The sequence below is a fragment of the Uranotaenia lowii genome, chromosome 3 (assembly GCF_029784155.1).
Source record: "Uranotaenia lowii strain MFRU-FL chromosome 3, ASM2978415v1, whole genome shotgun sequence".
Classification (NCBI taxonomy): Eukaryota; Metazoa; Arthropoda; class Insecta; order Diptera; family Culicidae; genus Uranotaenia; species Uranotaenia lowii.
In genome coordinates, this window is record NC_073693.1 from 71,843,216 (window position 1) to 71,868,408 (window position 25,193).

General features: G+C 35.8%; 1 protein-coding gene across 1 annotated transcript; it reads left to right on the forward strand.

Moving 5' to 3' along the window:
- Positions 1-12,749: 12,749 nt before the first annotated feature.
- On the forward strand, positions 12,750-25,191 carry LOC129752285 (uncharacterized; the record flags this gene model as incomplete). The annotated part of the gene is made up of 4 exons (XM_055748072.1): positions 12,750-13,028; positions 21,793-23,537; positions 24,022-25,065; positions 25,162-25,191. Coding segments are annotated over exons 2-4 (2,808 nt in total), but the record flags the coding sequence as incomplete, so codon positions are not given.
- Positions 25,192-25,193: the final 2 nt, after the last annotated feature.

Sequence of the window (25,193 nt, forward strand, 5' to 3'; positions counted from 1 at the left end):
TTTGGATTTTTCAATTCTGTCATTTCAATCAAATTTGAAAATTAATTAATTATGATTGAATCTCTTATAAAAAAAATTCTAGAATGTAAATTGAAATTAACGTTAGGTTACAACACAGAACGGTTTGTCGTAAGGCTTTGATTATGGAAATGGAAAAGAGCATAAGTATTTTTGAACAAAGTTGTTCATAATGCCATCCATGTTTTCCTCAAAAACCTCGTCAAGCACCTGTGAATATTAGAATATAAAATTCTAGTAAACATTCCGAAAAGCAATCTGTTACACATTTTCCCGAATAAAATACTTAGGAACGAAAAAGCATTTCTTCATAACTTCACAAACAATCTGAGCATTGATCACATCAAAAACTAACGATAAAGAAACAAACCCATCTAGCAAAATGCAATAAAGAGTCGGAGCACATATATGGTTTTGTAGTTAATTAAAATTTGAAAAATGTTATATTTAAATCTAACCAACAGGTCACGTTAACGAAATAAACATTAAATATTTATTCACATTAGGATTTACATTGAAAAGTCAAAATAGAGATTATACGAGATTTAGAATTTGACATTTAAATTTAAAGCTTAAAAATTTAAAAACGAACATAATAACATACCTGATTTGATTTAGGCAGGGGTTTTTGAAACAATATTACCTAATATTTCTCACCTTTACAGAACCAATGCTAATTAGACATTTATATTGTTTAGGTTTTTATGGTTTTAAAAGTTATTAAGAAATATTCCTAACAACAATAACAAAAATAATAAGAAATGGCATTAAAACTCTCAAAAACAACAATAGTTTTAAAAAATCATATTAAACGACAAAAATGAAAAATATGATAAAATTAACAAACATTATGAACAAAACAAAATAGTGCTACGCAATGGTTTCAAAAACAATATCAAAATAACAAAAAAAAATCTAAAAATTGTACAAATCGTCACATGTCAAAAAAACATGAGATCGTGAAAAACGCGGTTTAAGTTTAAATAATATTTCCAAATTTTCGCTCAAATCAGGAGTTTAATCGTAGTATTTTAATAGTTCAAGCTGATAAATTTACAATAAACCTTCAAACGGGTCATCATGCAACAACAGGGTTAGATGCAATATTTATATAACACAACACTTATTCAATTTTTATTTTTAGTATAATGTAAAAACTATCATTAAATGATAACAAAATGAAAAAAAAACATAGTTCCTTTCATCATGAGATAATTTTTAAAAGTTTTTAAATCTCATAGAAAATTTAAAAAAAAAATCGAGCAATCGATGTACAAATTTTTACATGTTTCGATGCCGTAAAAAACTTTACCCAGTATGAAGGATTGGTTTAATGATATCACCTACAAACTTTATATTGCTTTTATTGTCCCATACCAATATTGTTGGTGGAAAATAATTTTCGGACCATCATCAACATTTTTAAAATAAATATTTTCAATTCAGTTACCAGTATGGGCTAAAATGCATCAAAATGAAAATCAAAGATTAACCTTTTCAATCTCGTTTCCATATGCAGCCGACCGTGGCCTAGAGGATACCATTCCAGTCTTCTAAGCTGACTCTGTAAGAAATTAGATCTCTTCAAAAGAAACATGAAGTTTTACTGAGATCCTGTATGTGTGGGTTTGTTTTTAATATGCTGGAATATGATTGTTTTGCATCTCGTGTTTGAAAACTTCAAAATATCATCCATTTTTATGTAGTATTTTTTACCCCTGAATGTATGCAGCACCCTTATGCTTTTTCTTAAAAAAAAAAAACATTTATGATAGAAACATTGTAAAATTTAATTCTGGCAAAGCCAAAAATTTTTACAATTTATGCTTTATGCATTATGACATCACAAATATATCGAAAAGTAAAAATTTTTCAAACATTTTCATTTGATTTTTCTTTAAAACCAAAGTTTGTTGTTACTAATCCCTTTTTTCTTAGTATGGATAAAGTCGCATGATTTTGTTAATTTGAATTTAATTGGTGAAACCAATAATTTTTCTAACTACGTCAATTCGATTTCCATCAACCTAAAAATTTTTATGTACAAGCGGTATGATTATCTGTGGACATTAAGTTTTTAGAAGCCATTGAAGTTGTATGATGCCCCAGTTGACGGTACCTGTAAGTTATAGCAAAAACTGCTTTGTGTGACATTTTTGCGTAGAATCTGAACGCATATTAATCGAATTTTCACGCAAAACTGTCACATTGCTATACTTTTAATCCCCTGAAAAGCTCATATCAATTTAAAGCAAATTTTATTCATTCAGGTATCAGGTATCAGAATGGGGGTAGGCTTAATAGCGGCACGTTATCCAAACATACGGGAAAATTGTGCCTAGCCTTTTTTTTATCCAAGATTTCATCATTTACCTGAGAAACTTGAAAAACCTATAAAAGGAAGAAATAAATTCAATCTATTTAAGATGGCATAAAGCCTATCCACTAGGGATTATTAGCATTAAAGCTCTTTTCTACATTCGATAAGGAATGATAGCACATCTCTTAAGTTTAATTTCTTAAACTCAGATTCGCTTATAGCGTAAGATCCCAGAGTACAAAAACGTAGTCTGGCAAATGAGGGACAGTTACATATAAGATGGAAGGGATCTTCCACATCTGATTCACAACTACCACATACTGGAGATTCAGCACGCTGAATGTTGTGCATGTGATAGTTGAGTTTACAATGACCGGAGAGTGCTCTGGTCAGGATGCTGCAATGAGCTTTACTTAAAATTAACAAGTAACTCGATATGATTGGAGATGGTTTTTCTAAAAATAATTTAGTTTGACGACAAGTGTCCAACTCTTCCCAGTATCGTTTATGCTGGTTAGAGGACCAAGTTTGAATTTGGTTTCTGATCCAACATGGCGATATTGGGACAGCCGGCTCTGGTCCGTAAAATTCTTTTTCCGATCCAGCTCTAGCGAGTTCATCGGCGCATTCGTTTCCAAAAATTCCCTTATGTCCGGGTACCCATAGAAGGTTTAATCCATTGCCTTCAGCAAGTTCTTCGATTGCTTTCCGGCATGCGATTACCAGTTTTGATCTAGAACTGGAAGCACTGAGTGATTTGATAGCTGCTTGGCTATCTGAACAGAAATAAATTGTTCTGAACATAATTTTCTTTTGAAGTGCAATTTGCACTCCATACATAATAGCATATAGCTCGGCCTGAAAGACTGTACAATATTTTCCTAGAGGCTGAGCATGTTCTATGTTCAACTCGTGACAGTAAATTCCTGCACCTGCACGGCCGTTTGATAATGAACCGTCAGTATAGAATGCAATATGAGAGGACATTTGGTCCTCTACGAAACCTGGGCATAAAGCCGATCCACGTAGGGATTTTGAAGCATTGAAGCTTATAACCACATTGGGTGAAAAATGACAGATTGTTATATTAGTTTAAATTCTTAGAATTAGATACACTTATTACAGGATAGACGAGAGTACATAAAAGCTTTCTAGCAAACGAAAAACAGGCATATATGAGCAAAAAAGAATCACACATTAATGATTCACTACTACAAAATTCAGGAGATTTGAGTTTACAATGATCAGAACATGTTCTAACCAGGATGCTACAATGAGGGCAAATAAACGATTTTATAATGGCAAAGTTGGCATTTAGCCTATCCACATAGGGATTTTTAAGCAATGAAGCTTTTTTTTTAATCATAATATTGGAAATAAGGACTTTTTTTAAACTTACTTTTTTTAAATTCTTACATACATTAAAGAAATGTAGTCGGGCAAAAGAGGGACATGTACACACTAAGTGGAAGGTAAATATAGGTACAATAGTACCTCTGAATCATAGCTTAACCATACAGGAGATTCAGAGCACAAAATCTTGATTTTATATATTTTTATTTAACTGACCAGTTAGCGCTCTGGTTAGACGACTACAATGAGCTTCTGTGACGCCAAATTTGAAACAAGCGATATGCAGTGTTAGCATGAAGCTGTAGCAGTGGATTCCAGAACCAGGATTGACGTATGGTACGAAATATCAGAGTACGATATTAAAGGAGCTTTGACTCTTCTTAACACTATAACCATTCTAAAGCTAAGGGAACATGTGTCAATTCAAGAGAAGTGACATATATTAGGTGAAACAGATATGATGACTGTCGACATGCGATACAAGATTTGATCAAAAACTTGATTTGATAGGGAATATTGAAGCCTTTTGGCAACCTAAAAAAATTTTTTTTTCCTTTAAATTTTTTTTCCACGGAAACGATATTTGTACGGCTTCAATGATTGAATAACCATGACGCAATTTTAACAATTAAATATCTTTATATGAACGGACATTTACCTCGACAAAATTCTGTTACCAATCCAAAGATAGAAGGGACTGAATACTTGTCCATTATAAGTAAAAATACACTAATTTTGCGCTTGACGTAACAAATATAACTGATGTAATTTAGATCATATTCTTCTATGATTTCAAATCGGTTAATATTAACAGATAGCCAAAAGCAATGGGACCGCAGCGATGCGTTTGCGATTCACATTTGACACATGTGAAGAGATTTTATTGAACGGAGTTACTAGGAGAGCAAAGAGATTAGATAAATGAAAAATCATATTCCAAATTGGTAAAACGAGAAAATATGGAAGAATACAGCTTGTGCAAATGCATTTACAACATATGCACTATTGGCATACCCTTCTCGAGAGAAATTACGTACAAAGGTTAAAAAAAATACTAGCAAGAATTTTAAACTGATTCAAATTCAAAACATTTTCTTCCATTGTTTTGAACTTGAGAAACTTCTGAACTCTGCATGCAATAATTGACCTTGACCTATTTTCTCCCCCGCCCAGATACAGCCTCATTGATTTCCAATATACAGAAATATGAGATAAACGTATCTGGGAAGTACTGGATAAGTCGCCTCGTACGACATGGACCATTATCCCAGTGGCAGTATTCTTTAGGCCGCTGCCACACAGCAAACACCTGTACCTGTAAGTTATAGCAAAAACTGCTTTGTGTGACATTTTTGCGTAGAATCTGAACGCATATTAATCGAATTTTTACGCAAAACTGTCACATTGCTATACTTTTAATCCCCTGAAAAGCTCATATCAATTTAAAGCAAATTTTATTCATTACTAGCTGGCCCGGCGTGCTTTGCTACACCTTATAAAATTGATGGAAATTTGAATAATAACACTAGTTTACAGCATTTTTGAACTTAGTAAACTGAAGGTCATTTCTAATGTGAAATCGGGCGCTGAACCCGAAAATGAAATTCAAAAAAATCTCAGTAGAGCCGTTTTTGAGTTATGCTCCAAATATGAAATTTCGAAAAAATTAAAAAAGTTCTTGTACTTAGATTAAAATATCTCGGACGGCATAACAGTAATTTGAAATCCCTCTTTTGCATATTGAAGGTGAATAAGTTTTCTATCGATCATCTGAACACTGTTTTTGCGTTTGACCAACAGTATTGCTGATATTAGTGACTTTATGAGAAAAAAAATTATAAAAAACGCATTTTTTTTAGAGAAAATTTTGTTTCAACGAAAGTTTTAGACTCGATGGTAGCATTTAAAAAATCTAATTTTCTTTTGCGCTTAAATGTCAATTCAAAACAAAGATTTCAAGTGGTTATTTATCAAAATCGGTTGAAAATTGAAGAAGTGATTGCTACTTTACAATAACTGAAATTTTTGGAGTTTTTAATAATTTTACAAACCGCAGTACACATATCATAGTATAGGAAGAATGGAACATGATAAATCTCACTCGCTCCAAGTCAAAATTATTTATTAGCTTACTAAAAGGTCATATGCCAAGTTTCAGGAAGATCTGATCATAGGGAGGGGTTGCTTAAGTCTCAAACCTGAATAAAATTTTTAGGTAATTTGCCCGGAAGGAACGAAAAATACTGGTTTTTCATCAATAACTTTTTTCATCACTAGTTGATTGTTTTTAGTGGTTGATTTTCTTAAAGCCTAAGTTGAGACAAATATTTCACCCGAAAACTGTAACTCGATTGGATTTGAAACAGAAAAGTTATTGCGGACTCTATGTTCATTTATTCATAAGTTCCTAAATGCTGACAAATTTGGTTCTATTTGCTTCATCAGTTTCCAAGTCATTGAACAAAAAAGAAGCATCACATATGATGGAATGTTCAAAGCGAGTTGGATATTACAGGTCCATAAACTTCAAAAGACTTGTAAAATTTGAAAGACATGTAAAATATTTGAGACGTGTAATATTTAATTCGCACTGAAAATTCATTTATATGTAATGCTTCTTTTTATTTACATCATATGTGGATTGTATACAATTTACCCGAAAACTTTTGCCCAGAATGAATTTAACCCAGAATGACAAATACCCGAAATCAAACCCCAGAATATACCATATCCTAGATAAAATTCCCAGAATGCACCATTTTCCAAATTTTTTTTCCCAGAATGAACCATTTCCCAGAAGTTTTTTTACCAGAATGAAACATTTCCCAGAATTCTTGGAAAGTGGATTTCTGGTGATTAAAATTCTGGTGATTTTTCATTCTGGGCAATGATTTTCGGGAACATGGAGTACAACCTCATGTCATAAGAATTCAGTGCTGTTAAGGATTTAACTTTTTTCAATCTATAAATTTACATTAATAAATTGCGTTCAACGTCATGTAATATTTAAGGTTTTCAATTTCAGGGTTGATAAGCATTCAGATTATTTTGCTGTGTATGACAAGTTTGGCCCTATTTGCTTAAAATGCTATTAAAATGTTATAGAACTTTCCCCCACTGGAGATTTTCCGAATAACCATAAAAACATTTCTCCATTCCAATTACCCTCCCATACAAAGTTGGTTTCTTTCGTATGACTAATTCTATAGGAGAGAATGAGGGCACATTTTTTTAGTCCCACGAGAACACTTCTAGTTCATCTACGAGCTCATGTATCGATCTAACTTTTGCAACATATAAATTTGAAATTTCACGCTGATGATGCAAAAGACGGCGATCTGCAAAATTTGTCCAAAAAGATATGATAAAAATAAGAAAAATGATTCAAGTATTCCCATTCTCCCCTAAATATGCTATTCAATGGAAGAAGGGAAGGTTCCCAAATAATTTTAGCAACATAACTCGTAACCACAATCACACACCAAATTAGTTTCCATTCGACTGAAGGATTCTTGACATCTTGAAAAAACAGTGGTGGCTCCTTTCCTTTTTCTTATTAGTTACCTGGGATCAAGGAGGGTTCTCAGACAACCTTAGAGTTTTTTTTAATAGCAAAATATCATCCCATGACAACTATTTCTCCAGTTTTGCAAAAATTGTTGCCCCCTCCCCCTTTCTCCAATGGAAGGTAAGAAGGACCTCAAACCATCTTGGACACATTTTGTTTACTCAAATACCCTCGCATTCCAAATTTGATTCCCCTCGCTTGATCAGCTATATAATATTGCAAAAAAAATTGTTGGGGCTCGCTCCCCTCTTCTTATCCTCCCAATGGTACCATTTGTTCGATTTATGCAGTTATGCAAAAATGCGCGTTATGTTAAAAAAGTTGTATGGAATCCCCCCTTCCCCTTTTATATCTTTCCTCTGAAAGAAAAGAGGGGCTTCAATTTATCACAGAAACATTGCTCGTATTCAAACACCCTCACTTGCCAAATTTGTTCCATTTTCTCGATCAGCTCTCAAGTTATAGGGGAATGGTTTCCTAAATGGGCCTATCGGGTTAAATGACCCTACGGCTGTTTGATGAAATGGCTGACTAGACAGCTTATCCGACCAATGCATTTTGAGGGTGATACGCTTAGAACATAACGCAAGAAAGAATTTTATGAATTTACTAACTAAAAAAAATTTAAAAAATCATACAAGGTTTTGATACATTTTGATGTAATATTTCGACTTTTAAAAATTATACTCAAAGAAGCTTAAAACAAAAACTAGGATGGGTTTTGTTTCTTACTCAAATGAACGTAAGAAATTAAACATATTTCAGCTTTTGTGGAGGTTTAATAATGATTATATAGTGGAATAAGAGAGTGTTTTTGTATGCCCCCATCCGGTTTGTAAAATGCCTCCATCATAAAATAACAGGTTAAATAGAATAAATAAATGATTTTTATCATTGGACCTTCAAATCTAAGCTGAATATTATCTTAAGATGGCAACCCTAACTTTTGTTTTATTCCATAAAATTATAATAAACATAGATTTTTATAAAACTTCAGTTTTGTCGTACGGAAATTATTACTTTCTAGCAGTTTCAATTAAATTATACGGAAATATTGCCCAAGAAATAGAAATTTTGTTCAAAACATAAATAGGCGCATTTAGCCCGCACGGTTTGAGGTTCGGCATTTTAGACAACAGTTATGATAAAATCATTTTCTTGGAAACAGAAGAAAATTTTAACATAAAAATTACTCCAATGTATAGAAAACAGATGCCTGCACACGTGTCTATAGTTTTTGTACACATATTCGATGTGATATTTGATTAAATCAGTGTTCTGCTTAATAGGCGCATATAGCCCGCTCCTCCCCTACTGAAAATTGTAAGGGAGACCCACCTCTTCGAAGGAGTGAGGAATATCTAGTATTCATAGAAGCATTTCTCGTACACAAATACCCTTCCGTGTCAAATTTGGTTCCATTTGCTGTTATAGATCTCGAGTTATGCAGTAAAAATTGTATGAAGCTCCCCTACCCCTTTTTCCTTTCTCCCCACTGGAAGAAGGAAGGGGTCTCAAATAACCATAGAAACAGGGCCGGATTAAGCCATCGGGGGGCCCGGGGCAATTTTTCTCGGGGGGCCCTTAGGATTCGATTTTTTTTTTTCAAATGCTATCCCAGAGAAAACAAAACATTTTATACGCGTAAAAGAACTGGAGATGAGTTAAGTATATTGTCTACAAATTACCATGTTGTCTGCGTAGAAGATAGTTTCTGGTATCTTCAAATAAAACTGTTAATAAATCACGTGCTAACGTTGCGGAAGAGTTTAGAAATTTCTCAAAAATGAAGCTCTGATTTAAGCTGCAAAATGCAAAATTTAATTCTCATTTTTTAAATACAACAAATAAAATTCTCTGATTTGGAAAAAATGATCGAATAGATATTTTAAATAATTTTCATTTCATCATTGATCGTCTGGTTTGTGCTTCATCGAGAAATATTTACCCAATGACAATTGGGAAATATCATAAAGATTTGAAACATAGAATTCAAAATTCAAAAAATTCAAAAATAAATAAAATTATGAAATTCCAGAGTTACAATTAGAGCCGAAGCAGAAATTGCACCAAATGTGAATTTCACACAGAATCAAATATCATTGAATACAGTCAAATAAAGAATCCAAATGAGTTTAGTACCTAATCAAAGATCTCAAGATCTCAAACTTCTAAAAAACCATGAAACTGAACTTCTGTAGCTAAAAAACAACACAAGACTTGAAAATCTCAATGAATGGAATCTAGAAAAAGATAATACAAAAAACAGATAAATATCCATGTTTAGAGAATCAGTCTATGATATTAGCCCTTCGTTTCATAAAGTAACAAATATGCAACAATTAATGTATGGAAAAATGGAAAAATCGTAATTTATTTTAATTTTTTCTTGATGTATTCATCATTTTAAACTGTTTAAAATGATTTTTAAGGAAAAATAAAAAATCATGAAACGAAGGGTTAGCAATTCAACTATGAGATCGTTTTTATAAAAATTTGAGAATGATTATTTGGGAAATGATATGCCAAATTCAGGATATTTATTTCAGTATATGATAAAATTCTGGTAAAATCAGTTGAAAATGTTTCAATACAAATTTCAAGTTTCAGACACAAATTGGAATGGAAATTGAAATTCAATATAGAAACTCTGTACTGTCGATTGGTCCAATTTAAACAACTACAGTTTTTTTAAAGTTTTTATTTTCAAAAATAGAGAGGAAAAAGAGTTAAGAATTACTAAACCAACGGAAATTTCAATAATAATGATTGAAAAGTGAAAAGTTATAATAATACCCGGTATTAATCCGGATACTGCCCAGGTAAAATTCTGAAATTTTTATTATAAAGTTTCTCTTTTCTCTCTTAGCACTGTCAGTACTAGAAAATCGGAATGAAAACTTGAATATAACCATTTAAGGGGCCCCCGTGAAATAATATCTAAAAAAGCTTTTCTCTTACAAAAGTTAAGGGGACCCCTAGAGTACGCAGTGAAGGAGTAATTTTTTCCATTTTCTTTTTCGAATTCGGTTTACATTATTTTTGTTTTTAAATTTTATTTTTGGTTTTTTACGGTCTTGGATCTCAATCAAACACCGTATTTTCGACCATTTTTTGTGAACTTCCTCAAGAGAATTATCTGTCAGCTGTTATTGTCAATATCGCCAAAAAAAAAACGATATTGACAATAACAGCAGACAGATTATTCCCTTGAGAAAGATTACAAAAAATGGTCGAAATGTCGGGTATTTAAAAAAATACGTTGTTTGATTGACATCCAAGACCGTAAAAAGCCAAAAATTATAATTAAAAAACAAAAATAATGTAAACCGAATTCGAAAAAAATGGAAAAAAATTACTCCTTCTCTAGGGGTCCCCTTAACTTTTGTAAGAGAAAAGCTATTTTAGATATTATTTCACGGGGGCCCCTTTAGTGGTTATATTCAAGTTTTCATTCCGATTTTCTAGTTTTGATTTTTTTTTCATATTTTTAAAGAAATTGATGTAGTATGATTAAAGTAATGTTAAAACTTTTTTTCCCTCGGGGGGCCCCCCTGAGCCGGGGGGCCCGGGGCAATTGCCCCTTTTGCCCCCCCTTTAATCCGGCCTTGCATAGAAACATTCCTCGTATCCAAATACCCTTGCACGCCAAATTTGGTTCCATTTGCTTGATTAGTTCTGAAATTATATAAATAATGCCCTCTCCTCCACTTTCAATCCCTCCACTGGAAAAAAGGAGGGATTCCTTGTACCGAAATACCATTCCAAATTTGGTTCTATTTGAATGATCAGTTCTCAAGTTATATGCAGACTGATTAGTTTTGTTTAAGAAACTCCCTCGCCCTTCTAGTAAGAGGTAGGGGTTCCAAACTATTATAGAAACCTTTCCCTGTAGTAGAATTTGTGGGCAAGAAGTTATTGATATTAGAATTCTAGAAAGTCATAAGTATAGATCGAAATATAGCTAGATTTCAACAGTAAATAAGCATTTTTATAGCTTGAGTTTTTAAAACTCCGTACTCCACATCTTTATATTTTCATATTAGATAAGAAGATAATTAGATTTTCAGCCAAAATTAACTTTGATTAAACTAACCGGAATTTCATTAATAGCTTAGTTCATAATTGTATAGATATTGGAAGCACGCGCACTGTCACTTCGACTTTGAACGTCCATAACTTTTTGCTCTGATGATATTTTATGATCAAATTGTCTGCCTTACAGAGATCAACCATCACACTGTTATATCACAAAATTTGAGCTTTCTGGAGATTGTGTGGCCTGAGATACGTTAGTTCTACGAAAATCGGACTTTTTAGACTTATACATTCAAACTGCAATATCTCTGAAACAACGCTACATTTTTTATTGAAATTTTGCGTAGTGATTGTTGAAATATTATGCTAACATGTCTGAACATCTCGAAAAGTTCTATCGATGGGATCAAAAGTTACGCGAGGTACAATATTTTAGGCATGATTTTCTAGGTTTAATTTCTATAGAATTTTGGACGCATGTTTCCATAGGAAAATCCTATTTTCAGTTTAACAACCGGTAAATCTATTTGAACCAAAAAATCAAAACAATATCGCGAGATTCTGATTTCGAAACACAAATGGATCATTTACTCCATTTTTTTCATTTCTTCATTGCTTTTGCCAGACATTTTTGACTGATTTGTGGATGGAAACGATATTGTTCTTATGTATCGTCCAAAGTTCAATAGAAATCACATTTTTAAATTCATGGCTGAAATATTGTACGTAAATTTTGATCCTATCGATAGAACTTTTCGAAAACTTCAGACATGCCAACTTTATTTTTCAACAATTACTTTGCAAAATTTCAATAGAAAATGTAGCGTAGTTTCTGAGATATTGCAGTTTGAATGGTGAAAATCCAAAAAAGTCCGATTTTCGTAGAATTACTGCATCTCGTGATCCGTTCAACTAATAATCGCTTTTTGGGATTTTCCAAATTTTAACAAGGAAATAAATCAATCAATGAATCATTTCAATCAATGCAAATGTTGAAGCAATCCTATTTGTGTGATGATCGCCGTACTCATTGATAACACAAAGGGGATCCTTCAAACATTTGTACAACCGTTTAACATAATCGCTCAATTCATCAAACAAAACATCATCGAATTCACAAGTAAGCTCTAGAAAAAAAAACTCGCGCGAGAAAATCATTTCACCGCAAAAAATCAACAAACATCAAACGATTTGTGCTGAGCTGAGAGACCTCCAACAGCCTAAGCCTGGCGTGCATATTCAACTGTCTCGAACGCCTACGTCATTTTTACCGGTAAAATAAGTCAGTTACTCACAACAGCCCTGCACAATCGTCTGCACGACGTCTCCCTGACGACGCCTGCAGGCGTCGCCGTCGCCATCAGCTCCTCTAGAAGCGCGCCAAACTTAATTCAGTGTACTCTGCAGTAGATGAACGGTGGGAACTTTGTGCATTCTATAAAATAACTCTGCCATAGGAAATTATTCGTCAGTATCAAGTGAGATGTGCATCGAGCAAGAAGTTATCGAAGAATAGATCAAAGTGATTTCAATCTACCTCGAGCGACGAACCTTATTCAAGGAACGGGGTTACACGAGTGAAGAAAAAAAACCAGCAGAAGATAAACGAAAGTGAAGAAAAGACCGATCTAGTTCAGCAGCCAGTGTGTTCAACGATTTACATAACAGAGACACACAAATAAACAATTATTGTGAAACACGGCGAATCTCAAGTGCTTCGTTAACGAAAAGGTTAGTGTGTTACTTGTTGGGGGGGATCTATGAGAAGATTGTTGTGGGGGACATCAGCCTGACTTGGGACACTTTGAAGGGACTATAAAGTTTTATGAAAAAGTGAATGTTATCAGCGATTATCAGTGGAAAAAATCTTAATGTTAAAAGTACCAAGTTATTAAAACCCAGAAGGACTCATGTTAGCTAAGACTTGAAAATTTTAGTGACAATTTTGACTAACAAGTGTAAAAGTTTTGGGGTTTTGCATAATTGACGTATTTACTCAATATTGTTGAAAATAGGTCATTGGTTTCAACAGTTTGAATAAGAAATAAATTCCGACCAACTTTAATTTTGAGAGCTAAATTAGCACTCCATTGTGCGTCGAGCGAAAAAAAAACACTTGAACCAACCCATATCTAATCATGCCGCGCCTCGTCATTTGTGTGATAATTTGAAGGCTCGGAAAATGTTTCGACAAATTTGCTTTCCTTCTTTGTGATGAACAAAATTGGTGTGGCGAAAGGTTGGAAATGGTAACGAGGTAACGAGATTAAAGTGAGAATAATGTTGTCCATTGAAAACATAAGCTTGAACAATGATGGAAAAGCACCAAATAGCTGACAAATTTTCTGGATAAAAAATTTCATTTTCGGCTATGAAATTGAGATGTTACGACCCAAAATTTTGAATAATTAGTTCCTTTAATCCGGCTAAGTTTTATTTTGAACTTTATATCAAAAATTATTTACTGTAAAACTACGCCAATGTCCTGTAACAAAAAGGAGCAGGACATTTACCGTAATTTTACAGGTCGAAAACATGATTACGTGACATCTAATTTTTAGTGTAAAACTTTTTTACAGGACATTTGCTGTAATAATAAATTAATCTTCGTTAACTTTCAAGGAAAAAATTTAAAATTACTGGTTTTGTTAAAAACAGGTGATTTATATTAAAGGTTGCAGTTTTCAGTGACACGTAATAGTCAAAAAAAATTTCTGTGTATATTATATGTAATTGAAATGCAAGGATTTTCAAACCGTAAGTTTTTTCCAGATCAATTAACGATTTTAAGTCTAAAGTATCAAAATAACACTTTAGTGAACTGTTTTTTTCAGGTTGCTTCCATTTAAAACAAATGATAAAACTTCAAAGATTTTTTAAACTCAACAGAAGTTCCAAAAGAAATATCGGTCTTTTGAGCCACTGAAAAAAAAAATTACGTTCAAGCTTTCAAAAGTGTTAATTAGTTTGACATTCTAGTACAAATGAGAGTAAAAAATTTATTTGACAATTTGGACTTGCGCTAAGAAATATCTACATTTGTTTTGGTTCTTATTTGAACAAGAATTTTAATTTCATGATACCTACTTAAAACTTTTTCAATTTTGGTAGTTTTTCCAAGATTCTTTAAGTTATTGTCATTAACACAAACATATATCACTGAAAATATTTTTAATTAGATGTAACTAGGTATAAAAATCCTAAAAATAAAAAAAAACTAAAATCTTACAATGATTTTCAAACTTCGTACTCTAAATAAAATTCAGAAACTAAATTTTGCATCTAAAAATAAATTTGAATTCTTAACTAATTTCTAATTCTGAACTCAGAAACTGATTTCTGAATCTGATTAGGAATGCAGAATTCGAATCCTAAAATCTGAGATCTGCTTATTAACTCAAAACCTAAGATCTAAACCTAAATCCTGAAGCTTATTCTAGGACTTAATTATGAGTTTGGTGAACTCCAAACTTTCTGAATCTAATTTCTAAAATATAAAATCTATTTCTAAATTCTTAAAAACAAAACTGAAATTTGAAACGGTATTCTTTATATCAATAGGCTGAGTTGGATGAATTCGTAATCTGAATTTCAAATCAAATTAGTGAATCTGAATTTTTCTGATCTAAACTTTGAATCGGGATTCTAAATCTAAATCTGAATTTAGAACTTTTAATTTGAACTTCAAATTTTATTCATGAAATTGAAATCCAAATTTAAATTCTCAATCTGAATGCTGACTATGAATTTTGTATTACCTATACAGAATCTTAGTTCTGAATCGGAGGTATGAATTTTTGGCTGCAAATTATGATTTTTTAATTTAAATTCCGAATCTGAATTTTGAAATTCAATTGTGATTTCTTAATCTAAATTCTCAAGACGACTTTTGAATTCTGTAACTTTAAATCTGAGATCTAATTCTGACTTTGGAATTCTAACTTCTGGATAGATTATCGGACATCGAACAGACATTGAGCAGTATTTTTTTTTTGTTTTTTTTCTGGGTTGATCCGTCAATTGACGTTTAATGACGTTTGCTGAATAAATTTTCCAATTCAAGATGATAAACATCAACTAGTGAAATCCTTATGTTACATATCCTTAACCTGAACTATAGTTTATAACTGACAAGCTCACTTACTCCAAACAATAAACATTGAAGACTGAAGACAAGTAAATAAGTGAATTTTTGAGGCCTTCTTTCAGCCAGGTTGCTTATTAAAAATAAAACCATGACAGTTTTTCAGCGTTTACTCAGCAAAAAAGTGTTTGTTGAGATTCTTACACCTAAATTCAGCTTTGCACTGAATTTATGCTCTTTTTTCGAGATAACCTTTGAAAATTGATAAAAATTCACTTAAAAATTTTTTGCAATTTTTTCCAAAACTGTAAAACATGGTAAATACTTTGAAAATAAAGATTTTTTATTCAATGTTCAAGTTTCTCAAAGACCGCGGAAATTCTGACTTACGAAAAGAAAGTTATTTAAGTAGTCTTTTTTCCTTATTCTAAAAAACAAGATTTTTTACGAAATTCTAAGGAATTGAACCTTGAATAAAAGCATTTGTCAAATTGTTTTGGGGTCTTCAATAAATTTTTGAAATGAATTAAAATTTTTAATATAAAATACTGTAAACTTAAAGCACTTTTTTCATTCATTTTTGATTATTTGACCTCAGCCATAGTATTTTTTTAACGAATTTTCAACGAACATTCAACTTGCTATCAAAGCAAAAAGACATAGGCAACTGAAAATATAATTTGCAATCAATATTCGTTAGGTTAACATGAAGTTTTCCACATTTTGAGGCACCAAGGCTCATATTAGAAATGCCATAACTATATTGCATACATTTAGGAGTAAAACATTATGAATATTTATTAAAAAAAACTACAAAAGAAACCAAACAAAATTAGAGTTTTATACAACTTTGTAAGAATTAACAATATTTGTGTTGTCGTTTCTCTTCGAAATTCAATGGGTTTCTGATCATGTTTTCCGTACATGTTGGTTTTTGGTAGAACTAACTGAATATGTCCTTTTTAGAAAAAATCTAAATTAATCACAAAAATGTAGAGATGAGATGAAAGATATGCAGAATACAGATCAAATTTAATTAAATTAAAAATAAAATAATAGTTGTATTCGGCAACACTGCAGATGAATAAAATAAAATAAATGTCTATGGCCACGCTTGTTATATTGGCAACACTAGGCAAAACAAACAAAACAAAGTATGTCATTGATCTATTCTTGTGAGTGACAGACGTATCTAAGTGAATCTCTGAATTGAGATTCATAAGAATCGTAAAATCACGACAATGGCGTGGTTGGTAGAATAAGAATAGAACGCGCAGATTGTCAAGGCTGCTGCTACGATTTATTTATTTTCGATTTGGCCTCCGGCCGAAAAACGGATTGGCACAGGGAGCACAGATTTTAAAAACTGCTGCTAGGAAATTTTTTTTCTGATTCGGCCACTGGAAAAGACGGGATGGCTTTGGAAGCGCAGATTTTTAAGTCTGCTGCTTATTGCTTGTTTTGGTTTGGCTTTCCGGTGGAAAAAGACGGAAATGACTGAAAAAGCGCAGATTTCTAAGGCTGCTGCTTGTTTGTGTTGATTTGGTCTCCTGGTGGATAAAGACGGAATGGATTTGGAAGCGCAGATTTTCAGGCAGGTTCTGCTGATTGTTTCCGGTGGAAAAAGACGGAATTGGCTTTGGAAGCGCAGATTTTTAAGGCTGCTGCTGCTAATTGTTTGTTATGATTTTGCTTTCCAATGGAAAAAACGGAATGGCTTGGAAGCACAGATTTTCAAGATTTTTGCTGCCGTTTGTTTGTTTTGGTTTGGCTTCCCGGTGGAAAAAGACGGAATGAATTTGGAAGCGCAGATTTTTAAGGCTGCTGCTTGTTTGTTTTGGTCTGGCTTTCCGGTGGAAAAAAAACAGAATTGACAGAAGCGTAGATTTTTAAAGCTGCTGCTGCTGATTGTTTGTTATTATTTTGCTTTCAGGCAGCTTCTGCTGATTGTTTACTTTGATTTGGCCTTCTGGTGAAAAAAGACGGAATTGGCTTTGGAAGCGCAGATTTTCAAACCTGTCGCATCTGATTTTTTTTATTTTGATTTGGATTTTTAAGACTACTGCTGCTGATTGTTTGTTTTAAATTAACCTTCTGGTTGGGAAGGCAGTTTCTATGAATTTTTTTTTTTGTCTTTATTAGAGAGACTTTCAGCCTTTGGCTGGTTCGTCTCTAGGAAAAAGGCTCTTTTTTACAATTCTTTAATCAAATAAGATTCTTTCAGGAAACATAACATTTTTTCTTCTTCTACTGCATCGTTCGAAAGTGCGTTCCGGATTGATCCATCTATTTGGTATGCATTTCTTGGGCCTGAATATTGTGGACATTCCATCAGTACGTGTTCTACCGTTAATCTCGCATCACATACGTCACATATCCTTGATGGTCCCCCGGAAATACAGTGTCGATGAGTGTACCTAGTGTGCCCCACCCGAAGTCTAGATAGAAGTATTTGTTCGCTCCTGTTCGCCCGATCATCCCATTTGTTGGGTTCCCCTTTTATCTTTGCCAGGTTCAGATTTCTTTGCAATCTCCATTCCGTTAGCCATGCGTCCCATATTTTGGATTTCACCCAACGTGAAAGATCTGATTTAGGTATTCCAACTTCATATTGGGTTTCGTTGCGACCTAAGGCTGCTAGTCTGTCCGCTTCGATGTTTCCATGGATTCCAGAATGGCCCGGAATCCAGCAGAATGTAAAGTAGTCAGGAGCTGTGAGTTGAATGTGTTGAATCCAAGGGTGGCGATTTTTTGGATTTTCCAACGCGAGTAGCACACTCGCCGAGTCGGAAAACACAATAACGTTGCTTGTAGAAGTGCAGTGATACAGTTCCAGCGCTATGGCTGCAGCTTCTGCTGAAAAGACCGACGTTTCTTTCGGAAGACTCCTAGAAATTTGTAATGTACTGCTATAAAGACCTGCTCCGACTTTTTCGTCAAGTTTAGAGCCATCAGTAAAGAATTTGTTGTGATTTAGGAACTTGTTTTCTACAATCGAGTTATAACAGGCGATTACCTTTCTTGGAGCATCTCCTGCACGAATTTTATTTTTAATTTCCCAATTTACTTTCAGTTTGTGGCAGTTCCATCGTCGATCTCCAAGACGTAAAACTCGTTCTGTGTTGGGTAGATGTAGTCCGGTGTATTTTCTAAATATTGCTCGAGCGTTTTGATATAGAAATTGATTTTTGCTAAATTTTTCTGCTACACTGATGGCTCTTTTGATGGTAGAAAGAGCGGCAACAACTAAGAATATTATCAAATAATTCCTCAGAGACAGAGTGACAAAAAACGCACAGTTTGAGAAAGCTGTTGCTAAGAATGTTGTCGGATTGTTCCGGCTCTGGTAAGCAAAAACAGAGCGACAGGAAAAGCACAGATTGGGAAGGCGTGTGAAGAATATTTTCGGATTGGATGAAAAATATGCAGAAAATAAATAAAATTTTAAGATTTGAAAAGCTTTTGCAGAGAATGATAAGTAGATTTGGGATGAGGGAAGTTTGTAATATAATTTAATTTATTTTTTTTGGATTCAAAATTAGATTTTTTTTTTCATGTACACGTAGGTTTGTTGGAACACCAGTTATCATTGATCAAATTCTCTCAAAATCGACTCATTTCCAAAATTTCGAAACGCTAGACACTAGAAATTTAACCAAAATTTAGAAATCCCATTAGGTAGTTCCTTCAGAAGGCAAAATCAACCCGCAAAAGATCCAAAAACTTTTTGATTCTGTATGTAGTTTATAGAGTTATGGACTCTCTTTTCAAATATGACATATTGAAAAAGATAACTAAGCAAATGATTTTTTTTCATCAATTTAAAAACACCGCCGCAGAAATCTATCCACATGCACATTTCCACCTGTTTTTTTTTTTTTTGCGAGACTTATCCAAAAGACAGATCTATCTAATCGCTTTTCTGAACCCACACGGAAAACGTCCATTCGACCGGCACTTTACCAGACATAACACTTTTACTTTCTGAACCAAGTTCCTATGTAGGTAGCATCGTCGTTTTGCTTCACATAAATAGAGGCCACTTGCTCCCAAACTAGCTTGGAAGGTACCTACACATTTCTGCATCAAGATTCGCAACTGCAGCTCTGAGATAAGTCAGGGAAAAGGTTTGTTCCTGAACTACTTGAAAAAGGTATCAGGTCGTCGTCGTCAGTTTTCGGTTGCATGTAACGGAAAATAGCTACAAAGTGTTGAGTAACAAAGGGCAATTGTTTGACTAGTTGTGTAGATTAACCTCGGAATGAGGGAAGGAAATTTAACAGTTTCTTGTTACCGGAAAGATTCACGCCAAACTTTGGAAGAAAGAGGAAAAACAGTGGGGCCCTGCCGCTGCTGTTTAACGAAGCGTGTCACACGTTTATGTCTTACAATTGCATCCAAGCTCTGGTCTAACTTTAAGGGTGAACAAAAGCTGATGCTTTTACTCACAGCCTAAATGTTGTCCTAAGCTCAATGTGACCAAAGTCCGGTACCAAACCACCCACATGAAACGAAAAACAGAAGAACCGACTTCATGAACGATATGAGGAGGAAGGGGGGTCTGATCAAGATCTTCAATGATGATGGTGGATGGATCTGTTGAAGAAAGACCGAAATGGGGTCACATTGTGTCATCTCGAAGGACACTGACCGTCCACATTGCAATCTGTCCAAGCCCAAGATGGGTGTCATGGTTAGGAACAGATCTGCGCGTTATTGCTAATGGAAAAATGGCTAAGAAAGGTGCTCTAGAGGGGGAGAGAGAGAGCCAAAGTGTAAACAAACGTTACGCGACAATGGCGCGCGCGAATTCATTGACCTCCAAAGCGTGTCTTCGTCGTTGTCGCGATTTGGAGTGCGGGGGACGATTTGTCACCATTCATTTGTAAGTAAGACGTCACTCGAGGTGTGCCTATTTCTGTGAAGTTTTAACAATTATTTGAAGGGTGGTGCCTTTCGATTGACGTGATCTTAGACTCAGTTTCGATTTGTGATGCCAAGTATTGAAATCGCAAGTGATTCAACCAAAAACAGCGGGCGTGGGTGGAGTTGTTGTAAGCTTTAAGAGATTATCTATACTGGCTGTCTGTCTACCAGTTACCGAGAGCGTATGACTATAACGAATAAATATTATGTCACGCGATTAATTTTGCAAGAAACTTGCAAACCGAGACAGAATATAGGAATAGATCAGAGTGCTACTGACCGGTTGAAAAAAGCCTTTCGCAAAGCTGATTATGCAAATTTTTATTGATCGGAAGTAGCGAGAATGAAATCATCCATCCATGCAATGAAAATTACAAAGTATATATAATTTGAGAAAGGCAACATTTTTGGTATGACAATTCGTTCGTTTTACAGCTTTAAATATTACAGATTTTATAGAAAAAAAAATTTCTGCATCTATCGGGGCAAAGTTGATAAAATAAAGTTTAAAATGTAGGAAAAGCTTATGTGGAATCCCGGACGGCCCATTTCTAGGGTTCATCTAGAAATCGGCTAGAAAATAAATCAAATAATGATCAATTAGTAATCAAATAATCATCAGACTCGAACATTTTCAAGGATTTTTTTTAACAACTATGTATAACATAAATGTCTATTATTTGTGCATTTCTTTTGATTAAATTTTAGTGAAAACTGTCTACTTTGAAGTATCATTAAGCTAAAATTAATATATTATTCTAATATGTGTTGTGAGCCTACTTGGTTGAATCAAAGCAATCGATTGCTTTAAAATTTATCATCAATTAAAGCAAGTTCACTAGTGGTGTGAAAAAGTGGTAGAATTTTTTTCACTTTTTGTACATTTGGAAAACTTTGCTAAGCAAAAACATTTTCAAGATCTTTGGCCTTCATGTTTTTTAACAACACGTGTGTAGTGTCGCTTCCAGTGATGCAAAAATCGCAATTTTTTATCACATACGGCTAAAATAGAAACAGTGCTGTAAAAAAATACGACGCCCAAAGATCTTGAAACATTTTTGCATGGTAAAATTTTCAAAATGTCGAAATTTCTACCACTTTTTCCCAACAACAGTGAACTTGCGCTTATGTTTTGGGATTATCAGTATCAATTTTTTGAAACTATTTTTTTATCCAAAACCAGAAATTTGTCGAAAAACACAAACATAGTTATATTATCCGTGGCGTAGAGACGACTAAATTAAAGACTCTCGACCAACGCATTCTTTTTCTCTACAGCAGTTGAACAAACCGCAAAACCCTTGACTAATCTGCCTTTGCTTGAAGCTCAAGCCGAGAAAATTGCTCATAGCAATAAAAATGAAATAAAAAGTGGGTCAACTCCGCGCAGTATGCAAATTGATCTGATGAAATAACGCAGCTGAACAATTCTACGCCCGACCGATTTATTAACCTGGAAATTGTATTGTCTCTTGTTTTCGGCAGGCACAACAAACATGAATCTCATAACGACCGCCTTGCTGGCGGTAGCGCTTCTGACGGTGGTCACCAAAGCCGATGAGTGGAACTGGTTGAATAATGGCGAATCGCTGATGGAAGATTTGGTCCGGGAGAAGCGACAGGGCGCGAATGTTACCGACGTTGCCGATGAAGATATTCTGAACTTCATTCTGGACAGTGGCCGGCAGGGACGAAGTCTGGAAGGATTCGATGAGGTCTACAGCGACCCCTCGGTTCAGGAAGCGCTGCAGAAAAGCGATGACACCGAAGCTAGGAATATCATCAAGGAGAAGCTGTGCGCTCTCGGGTTGATGCAATGCGATGGAGAGCTGATCGACGGTAGACGGCCTTATCTGAATCCACAGAATTTAATCTATGCTCAACCCGTTGCGTTGAAGCCCGTTGGCCGTCCGATTGCTACAATTCCGGTGAGGGGACCTCCTGGACCACCAGCTCCCGGTCCTCAGTACCAACCTCAATCACAGAAGCCTCATCAGGGACCTTACGGACCTCCTCAACCGATGCCACTTCCACGACCTCAACAGAAGGTTGGATTCGCCTCTCAGCAAGTCCCCTTCAACGGTCCAAACTCGTTCAATGGGCCATCGTATAGTGGACCATCTTACAATGGACCATCATATAGTGGACCCGGACCTTTCCCATCGTACGCCTCCAAACCACCAGGTCCAATCTACGAGGGACCCGAAATTCCCTACGAGTTTGAAACACCCAACAAACCTGGCGTCATCATCTCGGAAGGACTTCCCATTGCTGGTAAACCTGCCGTGGAACAACACATTCATCACCATTACCACCACATTGAAGGAGGAACTGCCGACAAGACCGTTGCTGTGAAGTCGCCGGACATAATCACTGGATCTGCTGTTGGTGGTAGTTCAAGCAGCAACCTGTACTCCTCAAGCTCTAATAACAATCTGTTCAGCTCAACTTATGGATCATCTAACGGCGGATTCAGCCCCTCGGGTGGTAAGGACTTTGACTATCAAGATCTCCGAGGATCCAACAGCCAAGGTTTCGCTCAGCAATACGCTAGCTATGCCTCACAAACCAAACCGGTTGGTAGCAGCATCTACAACCAAGGACCTTCGACATTCGGTAGCTCCGACAACACAATCTACGGAACCAGCAGCAATAGCAACAACAATGGCTTCAACGGCTTAAGCGGAAGCTACCAGCAGTCTAGTCACGCGTCCAACCCGAACTTGTATAAAAAAGAACTCAACGTTAACGGAGCAGCTGGCTTAAACAGCTTCGGTGCAGACTACAGCAAATACAGCCAACAGTACAACGGACAGTACAGCAACAACCAGTTCAATCAGCAACAATTCGGCTCCAGCGGCCAAAGCCAGTACGCCGGCAATAACCAATACGGATCCAGTGGTCAGTTCGGAGGAGCTGCCAATAACCGTTTCGAAGATTGTATCTGTGTGCCATACGAACAGTGTCCTGCACAGGATGTCGTGGGACGTCGTGATGATTTGATACTGCCGCTGGACCCGCGTAACCTCAAAACCGATATCGAAGCCGAAATCGAGAAGGTTGTCATTACCGATGGAAACGGAACGATGACCATTGTCCATGTGCCGAAGAACGCAACCGTTGCACAAGCTCGCTCGGCAAACGTTACCGAAACTGCCGAAAAGAAGGTGACCAAACGGGACACCACTGCTTCGAAGAAATCCGATGATGACAAAGCCACTGGTGAAGCGGTAGGTATCTTTTTCTCTACAATCTGTTATGGATTAACCCTTAATGATAACTCTTCAAAATTCTACTATAAAATACTATAAACATTTGGCAAACTAAAAGGAATTACTCGGATTTTAACCTTCCAAAAAACCTTAACCCTAGCTATAGAAAAGATGTTTCTTGTACCACACCCGCTTTGTTTGTACCCTCACCAAGTTGTAAAGTTCAAAGGACACACCAGACTAAAAGACCTCCAACAAATCAATACACGTCTCGATTAAACACTAAAACAATACATCTCGACATTAAATAAAAAAAGCTTTGGCTTCGCTCACAATCAACCAACCAACCAATCAACCAACAACGGACTAAGCTATCAATGTACTACAAGCTCTCGCGAGATCACTCCCCGACTAGGTGTGTGTGTCCCTCAGAAGGCAGTAGCAAAACCAAAAAAAACGGCACCCGGTCTAAAATTTGGCCTATTTAATTGTATTGTTTTAGCGTTTATTGGGAGGTGGTCACCATGGTGAAGGAGGAGGAGGAGGTGGAAAGAAAGTTGTTCCTACCTTTGGAGTGTCCTTCGGTCTTCCCGTGCCTTCGTATCCCCCGAATCCTTTCGGTCCCCATCCCGGTGTAAATCCCTACTTTGGTTCTATCGGCTACAACGGTCTTAACCTGGGGCTTGTTAATGTCAACCCGCTGTTCTCATTCCAAGTCACCAAGGATGAGTACGGCGATAAGGTGGTCAAACCATTGGTTAATCTGCATGTTACTCCTACCGAAAATATTGTCCATAAAGTAGGAAGCCTTCTTGCTCACAAGAAACAAAACATCCTGCATGTGTTTAATCAGCATGACCATGTTCACAATCACTACGGTTATCCCCCACCACCTCCAATCTACCGGCCTCCTCATGGACCACCCCCGTTCGTAAACGGCCCACCGCATTCCTTCGGTCCTCCACATTCATTCGGTCCTACAGGACCTAACCTAATCTTCACAAAACCTCCTGGTCCAGTGTATTCGGGACCTCCTGGACCAATTTACAACCGACCACCGGGTCCTCCTTTCATCCCCAACGGTCCACCACCTCCCTACTACGGTCCAGGTCCTCGACCACCTTTCTACCGTGACGCCTCTCCCGGTTCCGACGTTGAGCTCGACTACGATCCAACCGAGGTCGGAAGAACGGCTAACGTCAGCCTTCAACAGCAAGCCGCCTTTGGCACACCCTTCAACTACCAGTCCATCTATCCCCAAAACCAACCGGGCCAGCTAAACGATAACCGAATTGACTACGCTAGACAGTATCAAAACTATCAGCACGGCAATAACGCTAGACTTCCGCCCACTCAGACCATTCCGACACCCGCGCCGGGACATTCCGAAGGTAGCAACATCGTTAGTTTCCCACGCAGTCGTCGCTCGACCGACGTCTCCGTACCGGATTCGCTAGAACCCCAAGAAACGTTAGCCATTGTTGAGGGCAACCGAGGTCCCGCAGAGCAGGTTGAGGTACAAGAAAAATCTATTACAGCTGAAAAGGTAAGCTAGGCCCCATTATTTTTCCCTCGGCCGTTTTCGTAGATTTCATAGAAACCAAGTATGCAGAATACTGAGATTTTGTTTATCCGTTAACAGCGTCAAGCATACTACGGTGCCAGACCCCAGCA